The 22,907-nt window shown below is 44.3% G+C and overlaps 1 protein-coding gene across 1 annotated transcript in view; it reads right to left on the reverse strand.

Moving 5' to 3' along the window:
- Positions 1-1,874: 1,874 nt before the first annotated feature.
- The window catches only part of Mtmr6 (Myotubularin related protein 6), a 188,535-nt gene continuing 167,502 nt past the window's right edge, over positions 1,875-22,907 (reverse strand). Inside the window, 17 exon segments of the mRNA XM_074098682.1 lie at positions 1,875-1,969; positions 1,972-2,032; positions 3,074-3,208; positions 4,890-5,001; positions 6,212-6,348; positions 6,833-6,959; positions 8,365-8,493; positions 10,417-10,523; positions 12,676-12,819; positions 14,803-14,959; positions 15,667-15,742; positions 16,803-16,935; positions 17,769-17,856; positions 18,415-18,587; positions 19,412-19,569; positions 21,636-21,798; positions 22,178-22,294. Of these exon segments, the coding sequence (XP_073954783.1) occupies positions 1,875-1,969; positions 1,972-2,032; positions 3,074-3,208; positions 4,890-5,001; positions 6,212-6,348; positions 6,833-6,959; positions 8,365-8,493; positions 10,417-10,523; positions 12,676-12,819; positions 14,803-14,959; positions 15,667-15,742; positions 16,803-16,935; positions 17,769-17,856; positions 18,415-18,587; positions 19,412-19,569; positions 21,636-21,798; positions 22,178-22,294 (2,112 nt within the window).

Here is a 22,907-nt window from a genome sequence, read left to right on the forward strand (position 1 = left end):
AAATCATTTATGGTGCACCACCAAAAAATTTCGTTTTCCTAGATATACCTACCTTGAACACAAAAGTTTGCGGAACACTAGACCATGTGGTTCTAGACCATCGAATGCCCTTGATCATAAGTGTGACTACTGATCTAAAAGTACACGAGAGCATATTTGCACGTGTTTTCGCAAAATGGATGAACCTCCCCAAAGTGGCTTTATTCGAAAAAAAAAAAAAAAAAAGATATCAACAAACCTTTCTTTATTGCACTATATTATGACTCATAAGACTTAGTTTATAAAAGTAAACAGTAAACAAAGTGGAGGTAGCATTGTGTAGGTAAGTAGTAAATAACATAAATAGCCCGATGTCAATCAATGGGAATATAAATCCATGGGCAATAAATTATTACAACAACGTTCGCTCGACGAAATCTGATTAATCGAAAAGTTTTTCGGTGCTGGGGGGCTAAGGTGCAACTGAATATAGCACGCTTATGATTAGCCAGGACATTCAGATGGTCTATTGCGTAATGCGTAACGTTACACTCAAATGACAGTTTTAATATGCGAAAACTGTCATTTGAAGGGTCCACGGAAGGAATGTGTCTAGTAACCTAAGAAACTTTTTGAGTTATAGCGGTTTGAAAGTTAGTCATTACGAACAATTAGTTACTATGGTTGCCATTTATTTAAAAGTGAAAAAAAAATATTTTATATTGTTTTCAGATTACTTAATTCAATAGTAAGTCATTGTACTTTGCGAGCTTTACATTTTGAGGATAAAAAATTTAAAAATGGTGACCGGGCACGTTCTTTCCGTGGACCCTTCATGTGATTGTGATCGAGCCTGTTAGAAACGTTACGAAATAGGCCCTCCTAGGACAACCGAAAAACTTTTCGTACAATTAAATATAAAGAAGTAAAAAAAAAAAATTGCGCTATGCTAAAGCTTAAAATTAATTATCATTTTTAAGTCGCCCCATTTGTGGCGTATCTGCTTATATAATTTTAACTTCTTTTACAAGCGTTTATTTTACCTACCGCAAGATTTTTCAATAAAATTCAGAGGCCGTATTGCCTTACGTTTCTGGCGCTTGCTATCGCAATGAAATGACAGATTTCGCATACAAAAACTGTCATTTGATTGCGATCGCGAGCTTCAGAAACGATAGGCAATACGGCCTCAGGTCGAGGTCATTTACCCCCTTATTCATAAAACTTAACAAGCCTATGTTAACTAACAAATGCTTTGTACCTTTCTAACAAATACAAATGTCGAAGTGACAGATAAGGACAAACGAATTTTAGCGGCATTTTAACTAAAATAGGTTTGATTGTCGTTTATGAATAAGGGGGTTAGTATTTTCTATTCATAAATCAACGGTAGCACAATAATTCTGGTTCTGCAGCGTCGGTCTACTCCGCGTCAATATAAGTACACTTCCTGGACCTTGCGAAGGGTGGGTACGGTTAAAGTACGACCTGTATTTGTCGATCCGGAAATAACGCCAATACAAATCTGTTCACTCAGGAAGGAGCGCCCCTCCACATTTTATAATTGTAGTTGTAAACGTATCCATACGACAAGTCTGTGTGTGCGTAGCTCGAACGTCGCGCCTTCGTGAGTGAACAGATCTGTAACGTTCTACTCGGTAATTTGAACCCCCAAGACCCAAGTTGCCGTAACGGTTTTAATTGACATACTAGTTCGTATAATTGAGTATTTTCCTGGATTGAAAAAAATAGATTTGTAGGAAACTAGCCCATTGTTGCGGTTTCGTTCACTAACTTTTTTATTTCCAAACCCGGCGTGGTGTTCAAAAGGCGTATTTACCCTCGGTCAAGGGACAATGGCCGGGGCGACAGGCTGCGAGGGCCGGCGAAGCCAGTTACTGCACGCTAGTGCGGGGCGGGGGGAGCGGGGAGGGGGCCTGGGGCGCGCAGGCGGCGCAGAGCGGCGCGGCGCGCGGCGACGCCAGCGCGCCAGCGGCGCGCGCGCAGACACGCAGCGCGTGCACACGCAGCGCCCGCAGCCCCAGCAGTGGTGCTGCCGGCAACAACAACATATTTCAGGCCCTATACTACGAAATGCAAAACTCCTAATTAACACAAGAGTGAGAGGGAAGTTACGATACGAACTTCGTATTTCGTGGTAGCCCCCCAGCGTTTCAACCGCCTTCGTGGTCACGTTTTTTTATAAATGGGATGTAGAATTTAATAAAATTTTCGATCACTTTTCAGACGTCCTGTATTTTTACTATTCTACTAGATAACCTGGAAACTTCTAGAATATCAACAAAAATAAATTGTACAGGTGAACGTGGTGAGGTGTAAAAGGTGAGGGAGTATATGAGTGTTAGCTATTCACAAGAGCTTGGCACGAATGGATTGAATGATTGAATGAAAGTATCGGTGTGTTACCTATTCACAAGCTGGCAAGAATGGTATTGAATGAGGGAATGAAAGTATCGGTGTGTTACTTATTCACAAGAGCTAGAACGAATGGATTGAATGAGTGTATCGGTGTGTTAACTATTCACAAGAGCTGGCACGAATGGATTGAATGAGTGAATGAAAGTATCGGTTTGTTACCTATTCACAAGAGCTGGCACGAAGGGATTGAATGAGTGAATGAAAGTATCTGTGTGTTACCTATTTGAATAAACTTCACACAAACGTGAAAACGTCGAGCATCTGTCATTTTTCTACAAAAATGTCATGACATTACGTTTGTTCAATCAATTCGTGCCAGCTCTTGTGAATCGACCTGTACTTGGCATAATAATAATTTCGCATAGCAAAAGCATCACACTTTTTTTCCAAGAAAAACCTCACACGAATTGCTAACAGAAAAATAAAGTTAGAATAGAAGTGCGTCTGTTCTCACATCACACAAAGCGTTAGGCAAAACAAAATTATAAGATATGAGTTTTGTACAAACGAGTTGATGTATGAATTTCGGCGATACGCTAATTATGTCAAACGAAACTATGCTATACGAGATATCGTCACTACTTTGAAAAAATCGCGTTGCTAAAATCAATATGTCAACAAAATTGAACCTTGACATAATGTTCATAAAGTTCACCTTTCTGCTGAAATGGTCCAGCGGCGTGGAACAGCTGCACTCGGTGACGCTTTTGATACTCTTCCAGTCCAGAGCCACCGAGTTGACCTCAGCTTCCAGCTCCGGTAGACTCGCCGGGATAGATTCATGCGCCTTCTGGAAACACGATTACTTTTAGTTTTTTTTTTAAAGATAAGAGGAGACGAAGCGAGAGTAAAATGTTATATTAAGGGGCTGTTTCACCATCCATTGATTAGTGTTAAATGACGGTTAAATGTGATGCCGTCTCTATTTGTTTTGTTCGAATAGATAGAGACGGCATCAAATTTAACCGTCAGTTAACACTAATCAATGCATGGTGAAATAGCCCCTAAGCGTGCGTGTTGCATTTGCATCCTTCCCAGTCGTCTATAACGGTTCTTTCCTGACTGCGCGCCCCCATCTCCTATAAAGCACCAAAAAACTATTCTTTGACCCTTCCGTGGACTCAATAAAAAAAACGTTAGAGCGATTCCACACTACGTCCGTTCCAAACCCGCGAAGGTCCGGAGTAGTCGCAGAACTTTTTTTATATTAAGTATTGTTGTGTATCAACGTCATAAATAAGTAATCACTTTTGTACCTTGTCGCTTTCAGTCGGTACACAATTTCGTATGGCTTTTCAAACATGACGTGAAAATGACAAGGTACAAAAATGAACACTTATTTATGACGTTGACTGTACGCAACGCATTGATCGGAGAGAAATCGATTGACGGAATCATACAAAAGGTAGTAGTAGCATAGTTAGGGCACTGCAATTTTCTTACATTCTAAATTGTTTATTAAATTTAAATTGTTTGGTACATTTGAATTGAGCGAACGAAAAATTGGATCGAATTCTTATCGTTGCCGTTGTAGTGCGAAACCGCTCTTAGATTGCGTTTCCACCGAAACTGTGCAAAGGATGCGTTGCGAGGAACGTATTTTTCATGAACCAATAGAAACGCTTCATTTACCTATCCTCGCACAGCACCTCTAGTGGAAAACAGCTGAGCGAAGCGAGGCGAGATAAATTAAGCGTTTCTATTGTTTCATGAAAAACACATTCCTCGCAAAACACATCCTCGCACATTAAAGGTGGAAACGGAGCCTGAATGCGGTTGTAGTGCGAAACCGCTTTTAACCTCTTCACCGCCACAAAACCAACTAAGTGAGTGCTGTACGCCACAGTAAAACCAGCGACAAATCAACTTGATTTTTAATTCCATTGCAGAAGGATTAATTTAGATCGAAAATACAAACTGAAACATAGATGCACAGAAAAACCAGAAAAAGAGACCAGCGCTGGGAATCGAACCCAGGTCCTCAGCATTCCGTGCTGCGTGCTATACCGCTACACCTCCACTAGACAGGAGTACAGACACGAATTTCTCCTGTGCACCACATATCTCAGCTTTTGTTTGTTTCTTATTTAGTCACTTAAGCAGCGACATTAGCGACACCTATGCTAAAGCCCTCATCGAAAAACTTGTCTGTACTTCTGTCCAGTGGTGGTGTAGCGGTGAAGACCTGGGTTCGATTCCCAGCGCTGGTCTCTTTTTCAGGTTTTTCTGTGCATCTTTCAGTTTGTATTTTCGATATGGATTTTACGGGATGACCGTAAAAGTAACAAAAATATGGAGTTGAAATAAAAAATACAAGAAGACTCCAAAAAAAACAATCTTAATTGGATTAATTTAGGTCATGTATAGATGACCGTGGCGTGTGAGGCAAAGGCAATCCGTTGGCTGTCACGACTAAATTACTAGGGAGGTGAAGAGGTTAAAGTTAATTAGGAACCGTGAGTGCGGCGTACCTCCGTGATGAGCGGTATGCGGTCCGGGCGCGCGGCCGCCGCGTCCTTCAACGGGTGGTCGTGATTGGCACACTCCAGCTCCGTCAGGGAGGAACTCTCGTCGTATATCAACCTGAAAGGACAGAGTACGCGGGACGGTAATACATTTTTCACACCTCTCCTTCAGAAAAGTAACTTTTCCTCCCTGTCGAGAGGGAGCAAAGTGCAACTTTTCTGTTCAAGGCTTTTCTAAGTGTTTTATTGCAAATGCCATTTTTTGAAGTTGATAATTGTAAAGCCACGCCATTTTCTATGCTGGTTGTTTTTTAATTATATTTAGATTTTTTTTCTTCAAGTTTCTTAATACTCGGTGTGAAAAGTTGTATGAGCCACTAGGGAGCAAAATTATTTTCATCTTGGGCGTTAACATTTGAATCCCTCATTACGCTCAGGATTCTACTATTGTAGAATCCTTCGCTACATTCTGGATTCAATATACGCCCTCGCCGTAAATACACCATTTTGCTCCCTTGTGACACAAATAACTATTTATCGTGATAGTGTAAAGGCGGAAAGATACTATAAAAACGCGACGCCACGCGACCATAATAAATATATGGGACTGATTAGTACTGACACGCGTTAAATTGCGTGCGCAAGCGCGGCGTCGGCTTTTTTTTATTCGACTGGATGGAAAACGAGCAAGTGGGTCTCCTGATGGTAAGAGATCACACCGCCCATAAACATCTGCAACACCAGGCAGGGGTATTCCAGATGCGTTGCCAACCTAGAGGCCTAAGATGGGATACCTCAAGTGCCAGTAATTTCACCGGCAGTCTTACTCTCCATGCCGAAACACAACAGTGCAAGCACTGCTGCTTCACGGCAGGATTAGCGAGCAAGATGGTGGTAGCATGGTAGCTTAGAGGGATGTTTTCTCAAGTTATAAAATATAAAGGTATTCGTAACTATAGTGATATCAATAAAGCAATTTAAACGGACCATTGACCGCTGAAAAAAGGACTTATCATCGAAAAGTTTAAGGTTTTATTTAATAAAAACATAAATGAAAAAAAAAACTATCAATTTGTCGATAACATCGATAAAAAGCGCTGCTCTCATCCTACAACATATCAATAGCCGCACGCAAAATTCCGGGCCTTCATTACATTATATTTAAATTAAATAACTACAGAAAACGAGTTAAAAAGCATTTATCTCGAAATGGTCATCCCCGATTGAGAAAGCAAGATAAAAACGAACTTATCCGACAAAACACGATCGAAAAACATTTATTATTCAAAATACATAATATATACATTATTCAAAAGGTCTGTACCAACTTGTTATCAATCTGCAGCTGCTCCGTTTTGGTTTCTATTTCGACGGCGTCGTCGTTCCCATTCTGGTAGTTGACGACGGTTGTTTCTTTGCTCTTCTCCTTCTTGCCTGACAGAAGGTTCTTGAACGTAGTTATCCTCTGCGAAACAAAACTATTTGAGCACAATTTATAATGATAAGTAGGTACAGTCGAACCATTTGATTCCTGACCCACCATAGAAAGTTCTCACAGTAAATGTCACAAATGTCACAATGAATTCCCTTGTCAAGCAATGCGATATCACTATGACTTCCTCTACGAAAAGGTTCCACGGTGGGTCACGCACGATTCTGTCGGTTCGACAGTACTACGGCTTTACCACACACACATACACACACGCACAAACGACCGCACGCACGCACGCACGCACACACACACACACACAAGCACGCACTCGGACACACACAGATGCGCGCACGCACGCGCACACACAGACGCGCGCTCGCACACGCACGCGCACACACACACACACACACACAAGCACGCACGCACGCACGCACACAAAAAGATCAAGCCTGTATTCCCACATGAGGTAGGTAGGGCACACGAAACGTTACCGCTTCGTTAGCCTTTGGGCTGGTACCTTGGCCAAGTAATTGATGTGGTGGTCGAGCGCGGAGCAGTGGTCTGCGGCGGCGGGCAGCAGGTCGCCGAGCGGCTCCCGCGGGTGCACCCCGCTCTCGTGCCGGCAGTACATGCCGCGCCAAAACCTGACGCGACATGCGACACGTTAATAGTTATCCTATCCTACCAATATTATAAATGCGAAAGTTTGTGTGTGTATGTTTGTTAATCCTTCACGCTGAAATGGTTGGACGCATTTGGATGAAATTGGGTACGTAGATAGCTGGACGTCTGGAATAACACATAGGCTACTTTTTATTCCGATATTCCCACGGGATACGGATGAAATCTTGAAATTTCAACCGCTGGGTTTGGAGTCATGAAATTTTGTAAAATCCCGGAATTGCAATTGTAACTACCATACCCAATAGTTTACGCGTGCGAAGCTGCGGGTACTCTAGTAAATAATAATAATAATCGTCAGGGAGCGTATCTGAGCCCAATGTTATAGGAGAGACCAAGGCGTCCAGACTCCGGTGGCTCGGCCACGTAGAAAGGTTGGGAGAGGATCGAGCCGTGAAGAGACCGTACTTGGGACGACTGAGTGGACGTACATAGACCGGTTGGTCGTCCCAGGTACCGCTGGAGGGACGAGGTCCTGTAAGACCTTTCGGACCTCGGGGTCGAAGGCTGGCAAGAGCTGGCTAGACCGCAAACCGTGGCGTAATCTGCGCCCTGAGGCCGTATTATCTACCGCGCGGCCGCTTGCTATCGCATTCATTATTTCTTTCTGTCTAACGGTGTAAGATGTTGACAGAAAGAGATGGTGAAACCGATGGCAAGAGCCCGCGCGTTAGACAATAAGGCCTCTGGTAGTAAGTAAGGTAGCGTATTCTTCACGCCGGTTTCGTCATAATGACGTATATGTGACAGATAAAGTCAATCAACGTTTAATCCTTTCTTACTAGTCCTAAGTAAGGACTGTACAATACAGATTAATCGTTCAAAGGTTAAATGGAAGATACCCCTTTAAGCGAGTTCGCCTTTGTACATCGTATGATCCTGTTTTCTGTTAATATCATGTGTTTTATGTACAATAATAGTATTTTATGCAACTGTATCGTAATAGGGGTCCTTAAAACACGAGTGTGATATACGCCTCGTTTCATAATAGGGTCACATGAGTGTTTGAAGGCCTAATTACGTACAGTTGCATACAATATTTTATCTATATCCATATATTAAATCCTCTATCATGTGTTCAAGAACCATTGAGAATGACCTGCATTAACTCTAACTAGGTAGGTATGTCTGCCCCACGATTTGCTGCTGCACGTGGTCGCGGCGCAACCTGTGCTGTAATGATGTATGAAATCTCGATACAGCCGTGTTCATAATAGAATCCAATGTCGTAATGCTGGTCATTACCTATGGTTTTTGAACACATAATTGAGGATTTACTATATGGGTGTAGATAAAAAGTTTTATAATACAATACAATTGCATTTTATTCAATATGCTTTGAAACATCATGACTGCGTGATGATTTACCTGATGCTTTGCGCGCTGAGATCAGGTTTGAGTGCGTCGGGATGCGCTTTGGGGTTGTAGAGTGGGTTTTTGTACTCGTTCAGGTGATTCGCCATGTAGCCCCATAAAGAGAACGTGCGCTCGGACAACCTGCGGTTACAAAATACATATTTATACAATCGTTAGAAAGAAAGACACTATCTCAAAAACCGTTAAACTTATTATTATACTAAATGACAGTATCTGAACGGCGCAGGTCTTGGTTTGAAGGAAACGCCGAACATAAATTTAAAAGGATCTGTATTTCCACTTCCCAGTTTTCATACAATTTTTAGATGCTATTGCGTGGGCGGTTGCGGTACAACTAACTTGAACTATATCTACTTACATATTTACTTAACATGCTTTCTATATATGTACCTACGGTATCGTACATGTTCCACACCGCGAGAACGATGATGATAAAATTTAACTTATTTCTAAACATGGTTTTATTTATTCCTATATATAAAACAACTGAGATCTTATGACATCAAATATATACTTAGCGGCGATAAACTTTATTCACTCTACATACAAAATTACCTATTTCCTTTTCTTACATTTGAGGCATTTGAGGGCCGCTCAGTATATGTTTTAGTCCGTCTCTATGGGGAGTACAGCTATCTTATAAATAATAGTAAGAATTGTGGAACCTTTAGCAGTTCCAATGGAAAGCGCTCTAACCTTTCCATCTGGCCCAGGAAAAACCTGTACAACTCTGGCCATTGGCCACTTTAGAGACCAAAAATCTTCAAAAATTATGTGAAAATATATATGAAAAATGTTCAGAATGACCCGAACTATCATCTCTTCGTTTCAACCAGAGATGTGCGAGGATATGTTGTAAAGATGGGTAAATCAGGATCTGAAGATTCAAAAGATCCGAATCCCTTATCGACTCCTTTCAAATGTTATCGACTCCGAGGAGTTACTAACTCCAACCAACCTAATAAGTAGATCGAGCGATTCGCGGTCGGCGATTCAGCACTCCACAGTCCCGCTCACTTTAATAGCATTAATTAAGAGATAGATGCATGATACGAATTTCAGAGCCGCTCCCCGGAGCCGGTTAGCCAGTAGTAAGTATATCCGAAGTCTCACAGATAAAAAGTCATTAGGACGAATCGGTACTTCAGTAGGGCTACTACGAAATTCGAAAATCGAGTGCTGACACTATTAGGGTGAAGTCACATCGAATCGCATATAGTAATACAAAAACGCATTATTGTATGAAGATGCGTCCGCATGCGGAAGGGTGAATTGATGCGGACGCATCTTCATACAATATTGCGTTTTTGTATTACTAAATGCGATTCGATGCTGATAGATGTGACTTCACCCTTATTATTTCATATGAGTATTTTATACATGATACAAATATTTTATGTACATACTTAAGTTTATTCTTAAGATTCAGTTTTTTTTTTTAGTATTCTTTAACATCAAAATGTAACAACATATATACTTCGGAAGAGCGGAGTCTTCTGTTACAGGCATTATGTATGCCTACTAGAAGGCCTCAATTATTGTTTTGTACACCATTTTGTTGTAAACTGAAATAAATTATTATTATTATTATGAGTGTGAGAGGGACGGTACGTTACGAACTTCGATTTTCGTAGTAGCCCTACTGTATGTACCTTGGTACTGAACCGAGCCGGATCGGCCATGGACAAACTAATAATCGCTCAAAATCTCCGGAGTCAATAAAGGAGTCGGAGTCGATAAGCGGAGTCGGTGCCGATACCGGAGCTGGATTTAGTGAATCAGATCCCTTCTCGGAGTCGAGATTACCCATGTCTAATAACTTGCGAGGAATGTGTTTTTCATGAACCAATAAATAGGAACGCTTAATTTACCTCGCCTCGCTCCGCTCAACTGTTTCCACTAGAGCTGTGCTGCGCGAGGATAGGCAAATGACGCTTTTCTATTGGTTCATGACAAACATTCCTCGCAACACATCCTCGCACATGACTGGTGGAACGCAGCCTAAAACCCCTACAGCCGACTGCCAAACATCCTGTATATTACCTAAGGTCCCGTCGGTCCTTCTGACAGTTCCCGACGAACGTCCCGTACTGACACGCGTGGACGTGGTCGTGTAGCGTCAACAAAAAACGCTCGTTGAACTGGAACGCCTGTAAAAAAGAATCGTTCTGAAATGTTGCCGAATATGGTCCATATCGGCTCGCATATAGGGAATGCAATCCCGACTCGAGTTCGAAAATTCGAGATCCCGCGGGATCAGAAATATCAATCCTGCGAGATCCCGTAATTTTCGGGATCTCGTATAGTTTCAAAAAATAAAGTTTGGATGACTGAAAACGATGAAAACTGCTTGGTTGTGATAGTGAGGTTATTTAAAACAAAATATTATTTGAAAGAAAACAAAAACCTTTATTCTTCAATATTACTACTAACAAAATAATTAAAGTATTTTTTGGAAGTTAGCATAATCAAAACAAAAAGTATAACTCAAGGAGATTAGAAAGTAGTTACAGGTGATTTTAAAAGTAGCTTCTTAAAAAACAAAGTTTATTAAGAGTGCTATCTGCTAAACGGCATCTAATGTCCGTTGCAATGTACCTAGCTGCTGAGAATGCCCTCTCCGACTCAACACTGGTTGGCAATGGCAACAGCGTGACTAAACAATTATAATGCAAACTGCTAAAATCTCCCCCTTGTTCCTTCACACTCAAATAAATCCTTTTTTTTATGACTGACTCTAATTTATCTAAGCTCGTGGATACACGTGTAAAAGGACTTTTAGACGCTCGCAGAGTTTGCAGACCACTGCCGCCCAATCCCGGCAATCTCGAACGGGATCTCGTCATATTATGCTTCGGGATTGATCCCGAAAAATTACACGAGATCTCGCGAGATCGGGACCCCGCGAGATCGGGATTGCATTCCCGCATACTTATCCGTCCGAATGTAATATTTGTCAGAATGATTGTTTGTCATAACTATTTTTACTCTGAATCCAATAACTGTTCAGAATTGCTATAGAACAAACCTAACCTAACGTACAGTTTTCTAAAGTGTGACCATTTAAAAATTTCACAAAAACTTACGGTTTCTTGCAAAGGTTACATACATTATGACTTGCGAAAATTATGCGACGCTATTATATCGGGTGTCCCAAAAAGGACGCAAGATTTCAATTTGCCGCCATTTTTGTATTTTAGTGCTGGCAACCCTAAAAAAAAACTATTTGACAGCTGAATGTTTAGGGTTTGTAAAAATGGCGGGTTATACGAAGGATCAACGCGTTTTTATTATTGAACAATATTTCAAAAGAAGTTTGGCGTGTACGGTTCGAAAATTCCGTGCAAAATATGGTCGGAATATTGACTTGACTTCATCAACTGTGAGCAGAGTGGTTGCAAAATTCAGGGAGAGTGGAATCAATTCATGATGTTCATTCCACTGGTCGTCCAAAAACAAGCCGTCAAATGGCAATGCTTTAAAAGAGGAAATTCGACGCTGCATTGGATAAATTCAGCCGCATCTATGCTAAATGATCATAGAAAATTTTGACAAAAGAGTGCGTATGTGCCAGCAAAGCCTAGGAGGACATTTGCCTGACGTATTATTCCACAAATAACCCTATTTTATGTATTTCAAGATTTTATATATAAATATATTATAACGAAAAAAAATGTGTTTTTCATCAATTTCAAATCTTGCGTCCTTTTTGGGACATCCTTTACATACACCAGCTCCGGCTAACGTTACTTCGATGCCGCAAAACATACGGCACCGCTGCAGTTACCTCGGGGCTCTGCTGCAGCAGCTGGCAGGTGCAGCCTAGCAGCTGGTGAACTGTGCCCGACCAGCCAGCCCTGCCCTAGTGGCGTCGCTGCAGTTACCGTGGGTAGGGCTTCTGCCGAAGTAGATGCCACATTGGCGTGCATTGAGCAGGCAGCAAGGTAGGCAGTGCCTAGTGTGCGATGCTGCGGTGAAATACTGCCTACCCTGGAACTGACCTAATGTACGCCTATGCTGCCAGGTGCAGTCTAGCAGCTGGTGAACTGTGCCCGACCAGCCAGCCCTGCCCTAGTGGCGTCGCTGCAGTTACCGTGGGTAGGGCTTCTGCCGAAGTAGATGCCACATTGGCGTGCATTGAGCAGGCAGCAAGGTAGGCAGTGCCTAGTGTGCGATGCTGCGGTGAAATACTGCCTACCCTGGAACTGACCTAATGTACGTCTATGCTGCCAGATGCAGTCTAGCAACTGGTGAACTGTGCCCGACCAACCAGCCCTGCCCTAGTGGCGTCGCTGCAATTACCTCGGTGCTCTGCCGCAGCAGCTGCCAAGTGCAGTCTAGCAGCTGCGTGAACACGGGCGAGCGTTCCCGCCCGTCGCACGCCACGTGCCCGCAGCGCATGGTGAATTTGTGCCCGAACGACAGCCAGTCCTTCTCAATCAGCGCCTGGAAAGAAATACCACATTAGCGTACATTAGCTAGCGAATTCACATGATGCGTAAGTATTGAAATCTCTAAAGGCCGCAAGCACGATCTAAGGTTAAAAAAAAACTTTGTTAAATCTGGATTAGGGGTGACAGAGCGTCAATATATTTTGACAGTATCTAACCCCTCTTTTTTCGAGCGAGCACGCCTTCGCGGTGCGGTCCAGCCGGCGCGGCAGTGTACACACAGACACGCCTCACGCACCTGGTACTCGTTGATGGTGCGGTAGTGTGGCTCCAGTAAGAGCGCGGCCAGCGAGCACGCTTGTGCGGTGCGGTCCAGCCGGCGCGGCAGTGTACACACAGACACGCCTCACGCACCTGGTACCCGTTGATGGTGCGGTAGTGTGGCTCCAGTAAGAGCGCGGCCAGCGAGCATGCTTGCGCGGTGCGGTCCAGCCGGAGCGGCAGTGTACACACAGACACGCCTCACGCACCTGGTACCCGTTGATGGTGCGGTAGTGTGGCTCCAGTAAGAGCGCGGCCAGCGAGCATGCTTGCGCGGTGCGGTCCAGCCGGCGCGGCAGTGTACACACAGACACGCCTCACGCACCTGGTACCCGTTGATGGTGCGGTAGTGTGGCTCCAGTAAGAGCGCGGCCAGCGAGCACGCTTGTGCGGTGCGGTCCAGCCGGCGCGGCAGTGTACACACAGACACGCCTCACGCACCTGGTACCCGTTGATGGTGCGGTAGTGTGGCTCCAGTAAGAGCGCGGCCAGCGAGCATGCTTGCGCGGTGCGGTCCAGCCGGTGCGGCAGTGTACACACAGACACGCCTCACGCACCTGGTACCCGTTGATGGTGCGGTAGTGTGGCTCCAGTAAGAGCACGGCCAGCGAGCATGCTTGCGCGGTGCGGTCCAGCCGGCGCGGCAGTGTACACACAGACACGCCTCACGCACCTGGTACCCGTTGATGGTGCGGTAGTGTGGCTCCAGTAAGAGCGCGGCCAGCGAGCATGCTTGCGCGGTGCGGTCCAGCCGGTGCGGCAGTGTACACACAGACACGCCTCACGCACCTGGTACCCGTTGATGGTGCGGTAGTGTGGCTCCAGTAAGAGCGCGGCCAGCGAGCATGCTTGCGCGGTGCGGTCCAGCCGGCGCGGCAGTGTACACACAGACACGCCTCACGCACCTCGTACCCGTTGATGGTGCGGTAGTGTGGCTCCAGTAAGAGCGCGGCCAGCGAGCACGCTTGTGCGGTGCGGTCCAGCCGGCGCGGCAGTGTACACACAGACACGCCTCACGCACCTGGTACCCGTTGATGGTGCGGTAGTGTGGCTCCAGTAAGAGCGCGGCCAGCGAGCACGCTTGTGCGGTGCGGTCCAGCCGGCGCGGCAGTGTACACACAGACACGCCTCACGCACCTGGTACCCGTTGATGGTGCGGTAGTGTGGCTCCAGTAAGAGCGCGGCCAGCGAGCACTCTTGCGCGGTGCGGTCCAGCCGGCGCGGCAGTGTACACACAGACACGCCTCACGCACCTGGTACCCGTTGATGGTGCGGTAGTGTGGCTCCAGTAAGAGCGCGGCCAGCGAGCACGCTTGTGCGGTGCGGTCCAGCCGGCGCGGCAGTGTACACACAGACACGCCTCACGCACCTGGTACCCGTTGATGGTGCGGTAGTGTGGCTCCAGTAAGAGCGCGGCCAGCGAGCACGCTTGCGCGGTGCGGTCCAGCCGGCGCGGCAGTGTACACACAGACACGCCTCACGCACCAGGTACCCGTTGATGGTGCGGTAGTGTGGCTCCAGTAAGAGCGCGGCCAGCGAGCACGCTTGTGCGGTGCGGTCCAGCCGGCGCGGCAGTGTACACACAGACACGCCTCACGCACCTGGTACCCGTTGATGGTGCGGTAGTGTGGCTCCAGTAAGAGCGCGGCCAGCGAGCACGCTTGCGCGGTGCGGTCCAGCCGGCGCGGCAGTGTACACACAGACACGCCTCACGCACCTGGTACCCGTTGATGGTGCGGTAGTGTGGCTCCAGTAAGAGCGCGGCCAGCGAGCACGCTTGCGCGGTGCGGTCCCATCCGTCGCTGCAGTGCACGCACACAGACACGCCCGACTGTATCGCCGACGCTATCCACTGGGACGTGTCCAATATCGATCTGCGGGAAGCGTTTGACGATTCACATTTTTTTGTTCTCCTAAAATCTGGCACTGAACCGTTGACAATAGTTGACATAAGGTAAGCTAAGGGGTCATCCATAAAGTACCTCACACTAGTTTTGACCCTTTTAGTCGACCAAGAAAATGCTTTACCAATTTTAATGACAGTTCCTTCTTCAGAAATAAAACAATAATGCCCGGTTCACATTATTCTAGTAAATTCGTTCCAGTAGCATGACACTGCGGTGCTCGATCGATAATGTCTAACTCGTTTGGTTTGTGACCTCGCAATGTAAACCGGGCGTAAGGCTGATTGTCACATGCTTCTGAACTTGTATATACTATTACTTATTCTGTGGTATAATTCAGAGTTGTCCATTTTCCATTTGCACCAAATGACACTAAACTTACGAGTCGTTGGCGTCGAAAAGGTTAAGCGCTACAAATGACATTAAACCTTAGCGTGGTAAAACAAATTCTAGGTCGACTACTTTCATTCAGCCGATCGTTACGTTTAACTAAGTCATTAATACGTCCGCTCCGCTCGCGGTGGAAACCGCACTTAAGACCTTTCGGACCCTTTTTTTTGGACCCGGTTTTTTTATGATAAATGGAATACAAGCAAGCGGCTTATAGACCAATAGAGTACCAGTAAGACAATATTAAATTATGTCACTGCTTTGTATTAATTGGGTACAAAACTCACTTTATATGTTTTAGCCATCCCGACGACTCCAACCCGCTTAGAAATGATGACATTGTTGGAGAGTTCTGTTCGCAAGCTGTAATTGAAAATTAACATTTTTAGATTTTTTCTTATTGTTTGTCCTATAAGAGCTACCTTCAAATAATAGACGGCGCGGACTTAACCTCCTAAGTCCTCGCGTACTTTATAAAAGACCAATCAACACTAAGAATAACGACCGAATGTAAGTACTTTTATAAAGTATAAACATTGTTAATTTAATAAAGAATTCTAAGAATTTTGAAACAATGTCCAAAATAACAAAGCAGGTATACCACGTCTAGGTCTTAAGCACAAAGTTTATTAAAAAATGTCTGGACTCGGGAAGTTTAAAACTTAAAACACAAAACAGATAAGTACAGAAGTCAATCTCATGTATGTATAAGTACTTCACTTTCCTATCTACACTCGGCGGTCGCTCTAGGGTTGTCAACTATGGCTTATGCACAAAAAACTGTCGTGGTAGTGGCACTCGTATCTAGTTGTTAGATTTAGGGGCTGTTTCACCATACATTGATTAGTGTTAATAGACGGTTAAATGTGATGCCCTCTCCGTCTATTCGAACAAAATAAATAGATACGGTCTCACATTTAACCGTCAGTTAACACTAATCAATGGATGGTGAAACAGCCCCTTATTGTTGAGAATGGAACGGGAAGAATGGAAATATAAATTAATAATAACTAAAATATTTTATTATTAATGTCATTGTTATATTACAAATATGTCACAGAAAATATCTTGCGGCGATTTCGACATTGGCGAAATGTAAGATTATTATATTTTAAAGTGTAATAAATTCGCATTCCCCATTATTGCACAAAAAGTTCACAGACGCGTGTCTCAAGCGGATGACACTCGCGCTCGCAGTGGTCCCAACCGGTCCGAGATATCGTATCCATGAGCAGTGTCTATGTGTGCGTTGCTCGAGCGCACTTTGTATGTAGATTGATTTCTGTAGGTACCTATCTGTTTTGCTCTTAAAATCATATTTCCCTCTCGCTGTGAGCAAGAAAGTAAATAATAATTAGAGCTTAGAGATACTAACCCAAAACTTTTTTGTTATTATTACAATAATATAGAAAAAGTGACTCACTTTCCACAAGTTTTTGCAAGCTCTTCCTCATAACGTGTATGTTCCCGATACCCATGAACTGGAATTTGATGTTTTCGTAGAACGCCTCGTTTTCATAGCCCTTGCCGGCTGCGCGATTTACCATTGCGTTTATCTGTGGATGAAAGTATACATTAATTAATGAAATCAGCCCACATCCACCCACTGCTGAGATGCAAGTAAACGATATTCATTTAAAGTTAAATACAATAGGTACCACGGAAAAAGGCAGGCATCAGTCCTATAAAACATATAATTAGTCCGCAAGTTGGGTTTTCAAAATTACGATATTTTTCTTTTGTCAATGCTGGGACCCTAGTAAAAAAAGGCGTTAAGTCTGCAGAAATTACGCTATTTTCTATTTTATGTGTATAGGGGTTGAAGTCAAAATCAGCTGTTCAACTTCTGCAGAATTAACCACTTTTTCACTAGGGACCCAGTGGACATTATAGCCGTTTAAATTTCCGTTTGACTTCACACTTACGTTCACTTTAGGGGCCATTTATGACCATTTAAAAATGGGGTAAGGCCGTTGTAATTTTTTTTTGATTGACAAAAGAAAAATTACGTGTCCTATATGTTGTTGATAACACTAACTGACGGACTAAATATAATATTTATTATTTTACTCAGGAATTTCAGAAAACTTAGTACTTTGTCACTGTATGCTTTCTGTCAATTTTATACAAAAGTTCAAACATAAAGTGTCAGCGACAAGGTACTAAAGTGTCAAGATTTTTTTAACCTCGACTTTACATAGCGGATAATGCTTATATTAAGTGCTCCCTTGTACTTATAGGGTGGACCTTACGTACCCGTGTGATCCGTAAGCACAATGGAGCGCGCAGTATCTACTTCATTCCAACAGGTCACAAACGTTCTTATTGATTAATATTTAAGGCCATCGGTTACATAAACATTAAAATATGTAAAATAGAGCCAACTCACCCGAGGCCTAGTGTCCACGACATACATGTAGCCGCAATTCGGATTCGCTCGCCTTATGAGATCAAGCATCTGTTCGTCTTCCATACACCTGAAAAAAAAAAGTAAATAAACACGAGAAAATAATATATTCCCTAACTAGGAAGTCTGTGAACACTCATAAACGTTTCATGGAATGATTTTAATCCCTAACCATTTATTAAGTAGCCTTTGCCCGCGGCTTCGTCCGCGTGGAATTCGGTTATCGCGCGCGTTCCCTCGGTAACTGTGCATTTTTCCGGGATAAAAAGTTCCCTATGTCACTCTCTGGCCCATAAACTATCTCTGTGCCAAAAATCACGTCGATCCGTCGCTCCGTTTCAACGTGAAAAACGGACAAACATACAAACACACACACACTTCCGCATTTTTTAATATTAGTATGGATTGAACATGAGCTGAGCGCCTTACAGTTCAACCACCACACGCGCAATCGGTGGCCAATGCGAAATTACACTATGTGTATTCATTTTTATGCCTGTTAAGTGTTATACCATTTTTATATTATGCGTGGTGATGTTATGTATGTCAATTAGGTTCGTGCCGGCAGCCGGCCGCGCGACCTGACGCTGGCACTGCCCAGCTGCGAGTGTTAGGCATCGTTGCTCACCTTGCGCTGAACCCGCTGAGCGGCTGGCTGCAGCGCGCGATGGCCGCCTTGTTGTGGTGCAGGTAAGCCAGCGCCGGCAGCCGCCCGCGCGACCTGAAGCTGGCGCTGCCCAGCAGGACGGCCGTCGAGGCTCGTGCGGGCACGTAGATCTCGCTGGGATATGTGTCGCATAGCTGAAACCAATAAAGGCCAAAGCTAGCGCGGGTGCACTGAGCGCGCCACGCCTGCGGGCGCGAATGCAGATAAAACCCTATGCACGCGACGCATGCAGTTAGCGCTGCTCGTACTAGTTTTCAATAGGCGTCCAGTCCACCCGCACCGTGCAAACCGCATCAGCTAGCATAGGTCCTATCCTAGCACGTAATGAATGGCGGTCTAACATTGATCGTTTCCTTCGGCACTTCCTGCTACGTATAGTGAAATTGTGGAATTATCTTCTGTCAGCAGTGTTTCCAGATAAATGTGACACCAAGGCTTTCAAGAACACGGCTTATACTTGCTTTAAAGACCGGCAACAGACCAATGAGTCCTTGAGTTGTTGGTACTCATGGCCGGTGTTGATCATTTCCCATCCCATCCTTCTCATTTTTTTATGAGTAGCTAGGTTTTGGGCCAGTACAGAATTTACGGCAGTACCTACCTACCGTAGAGTGAAGAATAAGCAACCCAGAGAACGAGGGAAGCGTGAGTTAGGTATCATGCTTTGGATGCAAGACGCAGTCAACTGATATTAACAACTTCCCTGTCCAAGGAGTCATTATGATTTCATAGAGTATTTTGGGACAAGCTCAAGAGTCTTATACGACTCGTTTTTACCCGACTGCAAGGAGAGGTAACGTTTTTCGCGAGTATTAATGTGTTACCCAAACGTGGCTCAATGCCCCAGTTCGAGCAGTATGGACGTGTAGAAAAAAACCCTTACCTAACATAAAGGGTGCCCGTGGGATTGTTAAATAAAAACATTGTGTGGGGACAGTGAAGTTGTTAAAGTGGTCACCTCATAGTCTTTATTGGCAGTGCAGAGCACCCACTGTTCGTTGGGCACGTTCATCCGTTGGAACTCTGTCTGGACGTCGAAGAAGTTCCACCCGGCAGACTTGGGCAGGTCCTCGGGCGTCGACTTGTAGTGGAAGCAGTACAACTCCTCGATTTCCGCTGGAACAACAATTTTTTTTGTGAAATCAATTATCTCTGCGGAGCATTTCTTAACTGGAGTTTTTTTTTTCATATGTTATTGTTGTGTACGCAAAATACGGATCTTGCTTGTGTTATCCCACTTTCCACTACGACTAAATATTATAAATGCAATAGTTTGTGTGTGTAGCTAGGTGTGTGTGTGTGTGTGTGTGTGTGTGTGTGTGTGTGTGTGTGTGTGTGTGTGTGTGTGTGTGTTTGTTACTCCTTCACGCTAAATCGGCTGGGCGCATTTGCATGAAATTTGGTACGTAGATAACTGGAATAACACATAGGCTACTTTTTATTCCGATATTCCCAAGGGATAGGGATAAAATATTGAAATTTCAACTGCTGGGTTAAGAGTCATGAAATTTTGTACAGTGTTGTTCTAAACACAACCTCAATGAAGATCACGATATAAATTTTGGGATTTCCCAGGGGAATTTTGTGAAATTCCGGAATTTCAATTGTAACTACCAGATCGAATAGTTTACGCGTGCAAAGCCGCGGGTAAACTAGTATTATAAATGCGAAACTTTGTATTCTGTTTGTTTGTTTGTTACCGATGTTATCCGATTTAGACAAAATTCTGTATACAGATAGTTTCGAGTCCCGGGGATAGGCATAGGATAGTTTTTCCCGAAAATTGCATAGTTCCCGCGGGATAGCGATAAACGAATTCTACGCAGACGGAATCGCGGGCAACTGCTAGTCCGGAACATACATACATATTTTTACGAAATTGACACTGCATCATTTTATCAATGTTGTCAAAACTTCAATTATTGGACTGCTTAAATAGCTAAGCCTAGAGTTTTCAAAGAACGTCGCTGTATTTTACACAGATTTGAGTACGGGTATATTGAGAAGAATCTGTCTTGTAAATTGAAACGAATGAAGCTGTTCGACACAGATCGCTGTCTCGGGTCGAGCTAAGCTGCGGAAACAATTGATAGCGGGCACGTGCGCTAGGTGTCAACCAGACCCTAAACCACGAAGTGCAAAATTCTAACTTCGTATCTTGCCGTCCCGTTGACGCTAATATTATTAAATACGAGAGTGACAGGGACAGGGACAGGGTTATCCCGTGTGGTGTCGGGTAAGAATTACACCTCTCCATTTCTTCCGTGGATGTCGTAAGAGGCGACTGAGGATATAGGTTAAGGTATACCGTAGGTGACAGGCTAGCAAGTTAGCAACCTGTCACTATTGTACCGTTTTTGTCAAACTTAAAACCTAAAATTAGAAGTGGCTCCGAAGCGGTTACGTTTCGTGTGCTCTGCCTTCCCCATTTGGAAATACAGGCGTGATGTTTGTGTGTGACAGGGACGGTACGATATGAACTTCGATTTCTCGTAGTAGCCTTTTCTCTAGGCGCCTAGGAGATTCAGCTGTATCCACCAGAGGTGTGCTGTGCGATGATAGGTAAATGAAGCGTTTCTATTGGTTCATGAAAAACACGTTCCCCGCAACACATCCTCACACATCTCTGGTGGAAACACGGAGCCATTAGCTATCTAGGCGCCCCGGGCGAGTCGTGCCTTTGGCGCTATTTTAGATACGACAAGCGACAAAATGACAGGGCGTGTTTGTTAGACGTAGAATACTCATAGTCACTCCTACGAGATAAGTCTGTAAAATTTAATACGCTGAGTCAGTCAGTCAACATTTTTTTTTGTAAATTTCTTAATAAATAATTATGTTTACAGACTGACCTACTGCAGACCCCTGATACACATGCTACGATACGAACCCTTAAGGAGTTCGTGGACCCTACTTTAAGAAAGCCTGCTTTAAATTGATAAAAGTAGGTAAACGCGGTTAAGCTGAGCTGGCGCGCGGCGCCCTGTAGTAGGTACCTGGCGCCCAGGATAGCCACCTTGGTAGAACCTAAAGTCTGATGTCAATCTACAGGTATTACAAAAAGATCTGGAGGGTGGCATCGCTAAGACCTTTACAGAGTTCTAGGAACGTTTTCTTTCAACACATGCACACCTGGATAACAATCAGTACACAGTGGTTGTCCCAGTTGCGGACTCACTCACCTGGTTGACTCAACCTCAGCAGCGTCTGATGCATTTCATGGCAGTCCCTCTCCCGAGGTATGACGAAGAAGACCGACTGGAAGGTCTTCGTGCGGACCAGCAGCGGCGAGCCCGTGGTCGTGATGGGCAGACGCTCCACAGTCGATATGTGCATTAGGAGGATCTGTAAGTGCAAGGTGGTATAGTGAGCAAAGAAATTACTCATCATCATGTAGTTAAGAGCCTAGCTCTTGTCGGTGGAGTAATCGCCATTCTGTATGCCTCTCTCTGTCAATGCTATGAGCTCCTGATACGACATTACATTAATTTTCTCTTTGACTTGATCCATAAACGCACATCTCGGCCCTCCCCTGCCTCTCCTGCCCTTTATTTTCTCTTCAAAGAAACGTGAGAAGTTGTTGTTGATTGAGGATTGGGCTATCATAACGGAAAAAAATACTATGATTCCTAGTCTTCCACAGCACAGCGCTGGAGCTAGCTCATACTTAGCAACGTCTGCTATTGACCTGACCGACCACAGTCAATGCACACAAACAACTCACCCATGTCTCTTTCTTCATGTCGTGGTCCACGAATATAAGGTGCGTGGTGGCGAAGTACAGTGTGCCCTTCGAAGGGTTCCGCAGGTTGTATTTGTCCATGAGCTGGACATTCTCCAACTGAAACAAAGACAACCACTTTATTACAAACAAGTTTGAAGTTGCTTACAATTTCATCTGAATCACGCAGAAACTTTGTGATTTTCCGCGATAGAAAGTAACACGTTAATAGCAGCGTAGCGTACTGACTCAGCGAGATACCTGGCGAAACAAATGCACGAACCACTATTTGACTTTAACTCATCCAGCTGCCAATATACCTACGCTTTGCAAACGGTTAAGAGGAAGGCGTAACAGTAACAGTGATCATCCCCATAAAATGCCACACTTAATATTAGCTCCAGAGTAAAATGCCGCTGAACAGATGGATATAATGTAGAGTTGCCAACCCCAGGCCCCGTTTCCCCAGGCCCAGGACACATCCTGCTTTTGGGGTGTCCTGGGGCGTATTGGAAAGTTTTTAAGAAGATTCCTGGGTTTTTAAAGCGTCTTGAGAAGGTCATGTAGTTTAAAATTAGCACGCCATCTTAACATAATGGAACTTTAAGAGTTTTGATTTTACCATTTGCCGCGGATCCTTAAGGCTGCGTTTCAAACAGAGATCTGCGAGAAATGAATTTTTCACGAACCAATACGAACGCTTCATTTACTTCGCTGTTTCCACCAAAGCGGT

This window comes from Choristoneura fumiferana, chromosome 15 (assembly GCF_025370935.1).
Source record: "Choristoneura fumiferana chromosome 15, NRCan_CFum_1, whole genome shotgun sequence".
Taxonomy (NCBI): domain Eukaryota; kingdom Metazoa; phylum Arthropoda; class Insecta; order Lepidoptera; family Tortricidae; genus Choristoneura; species Choristoneura fumiferana.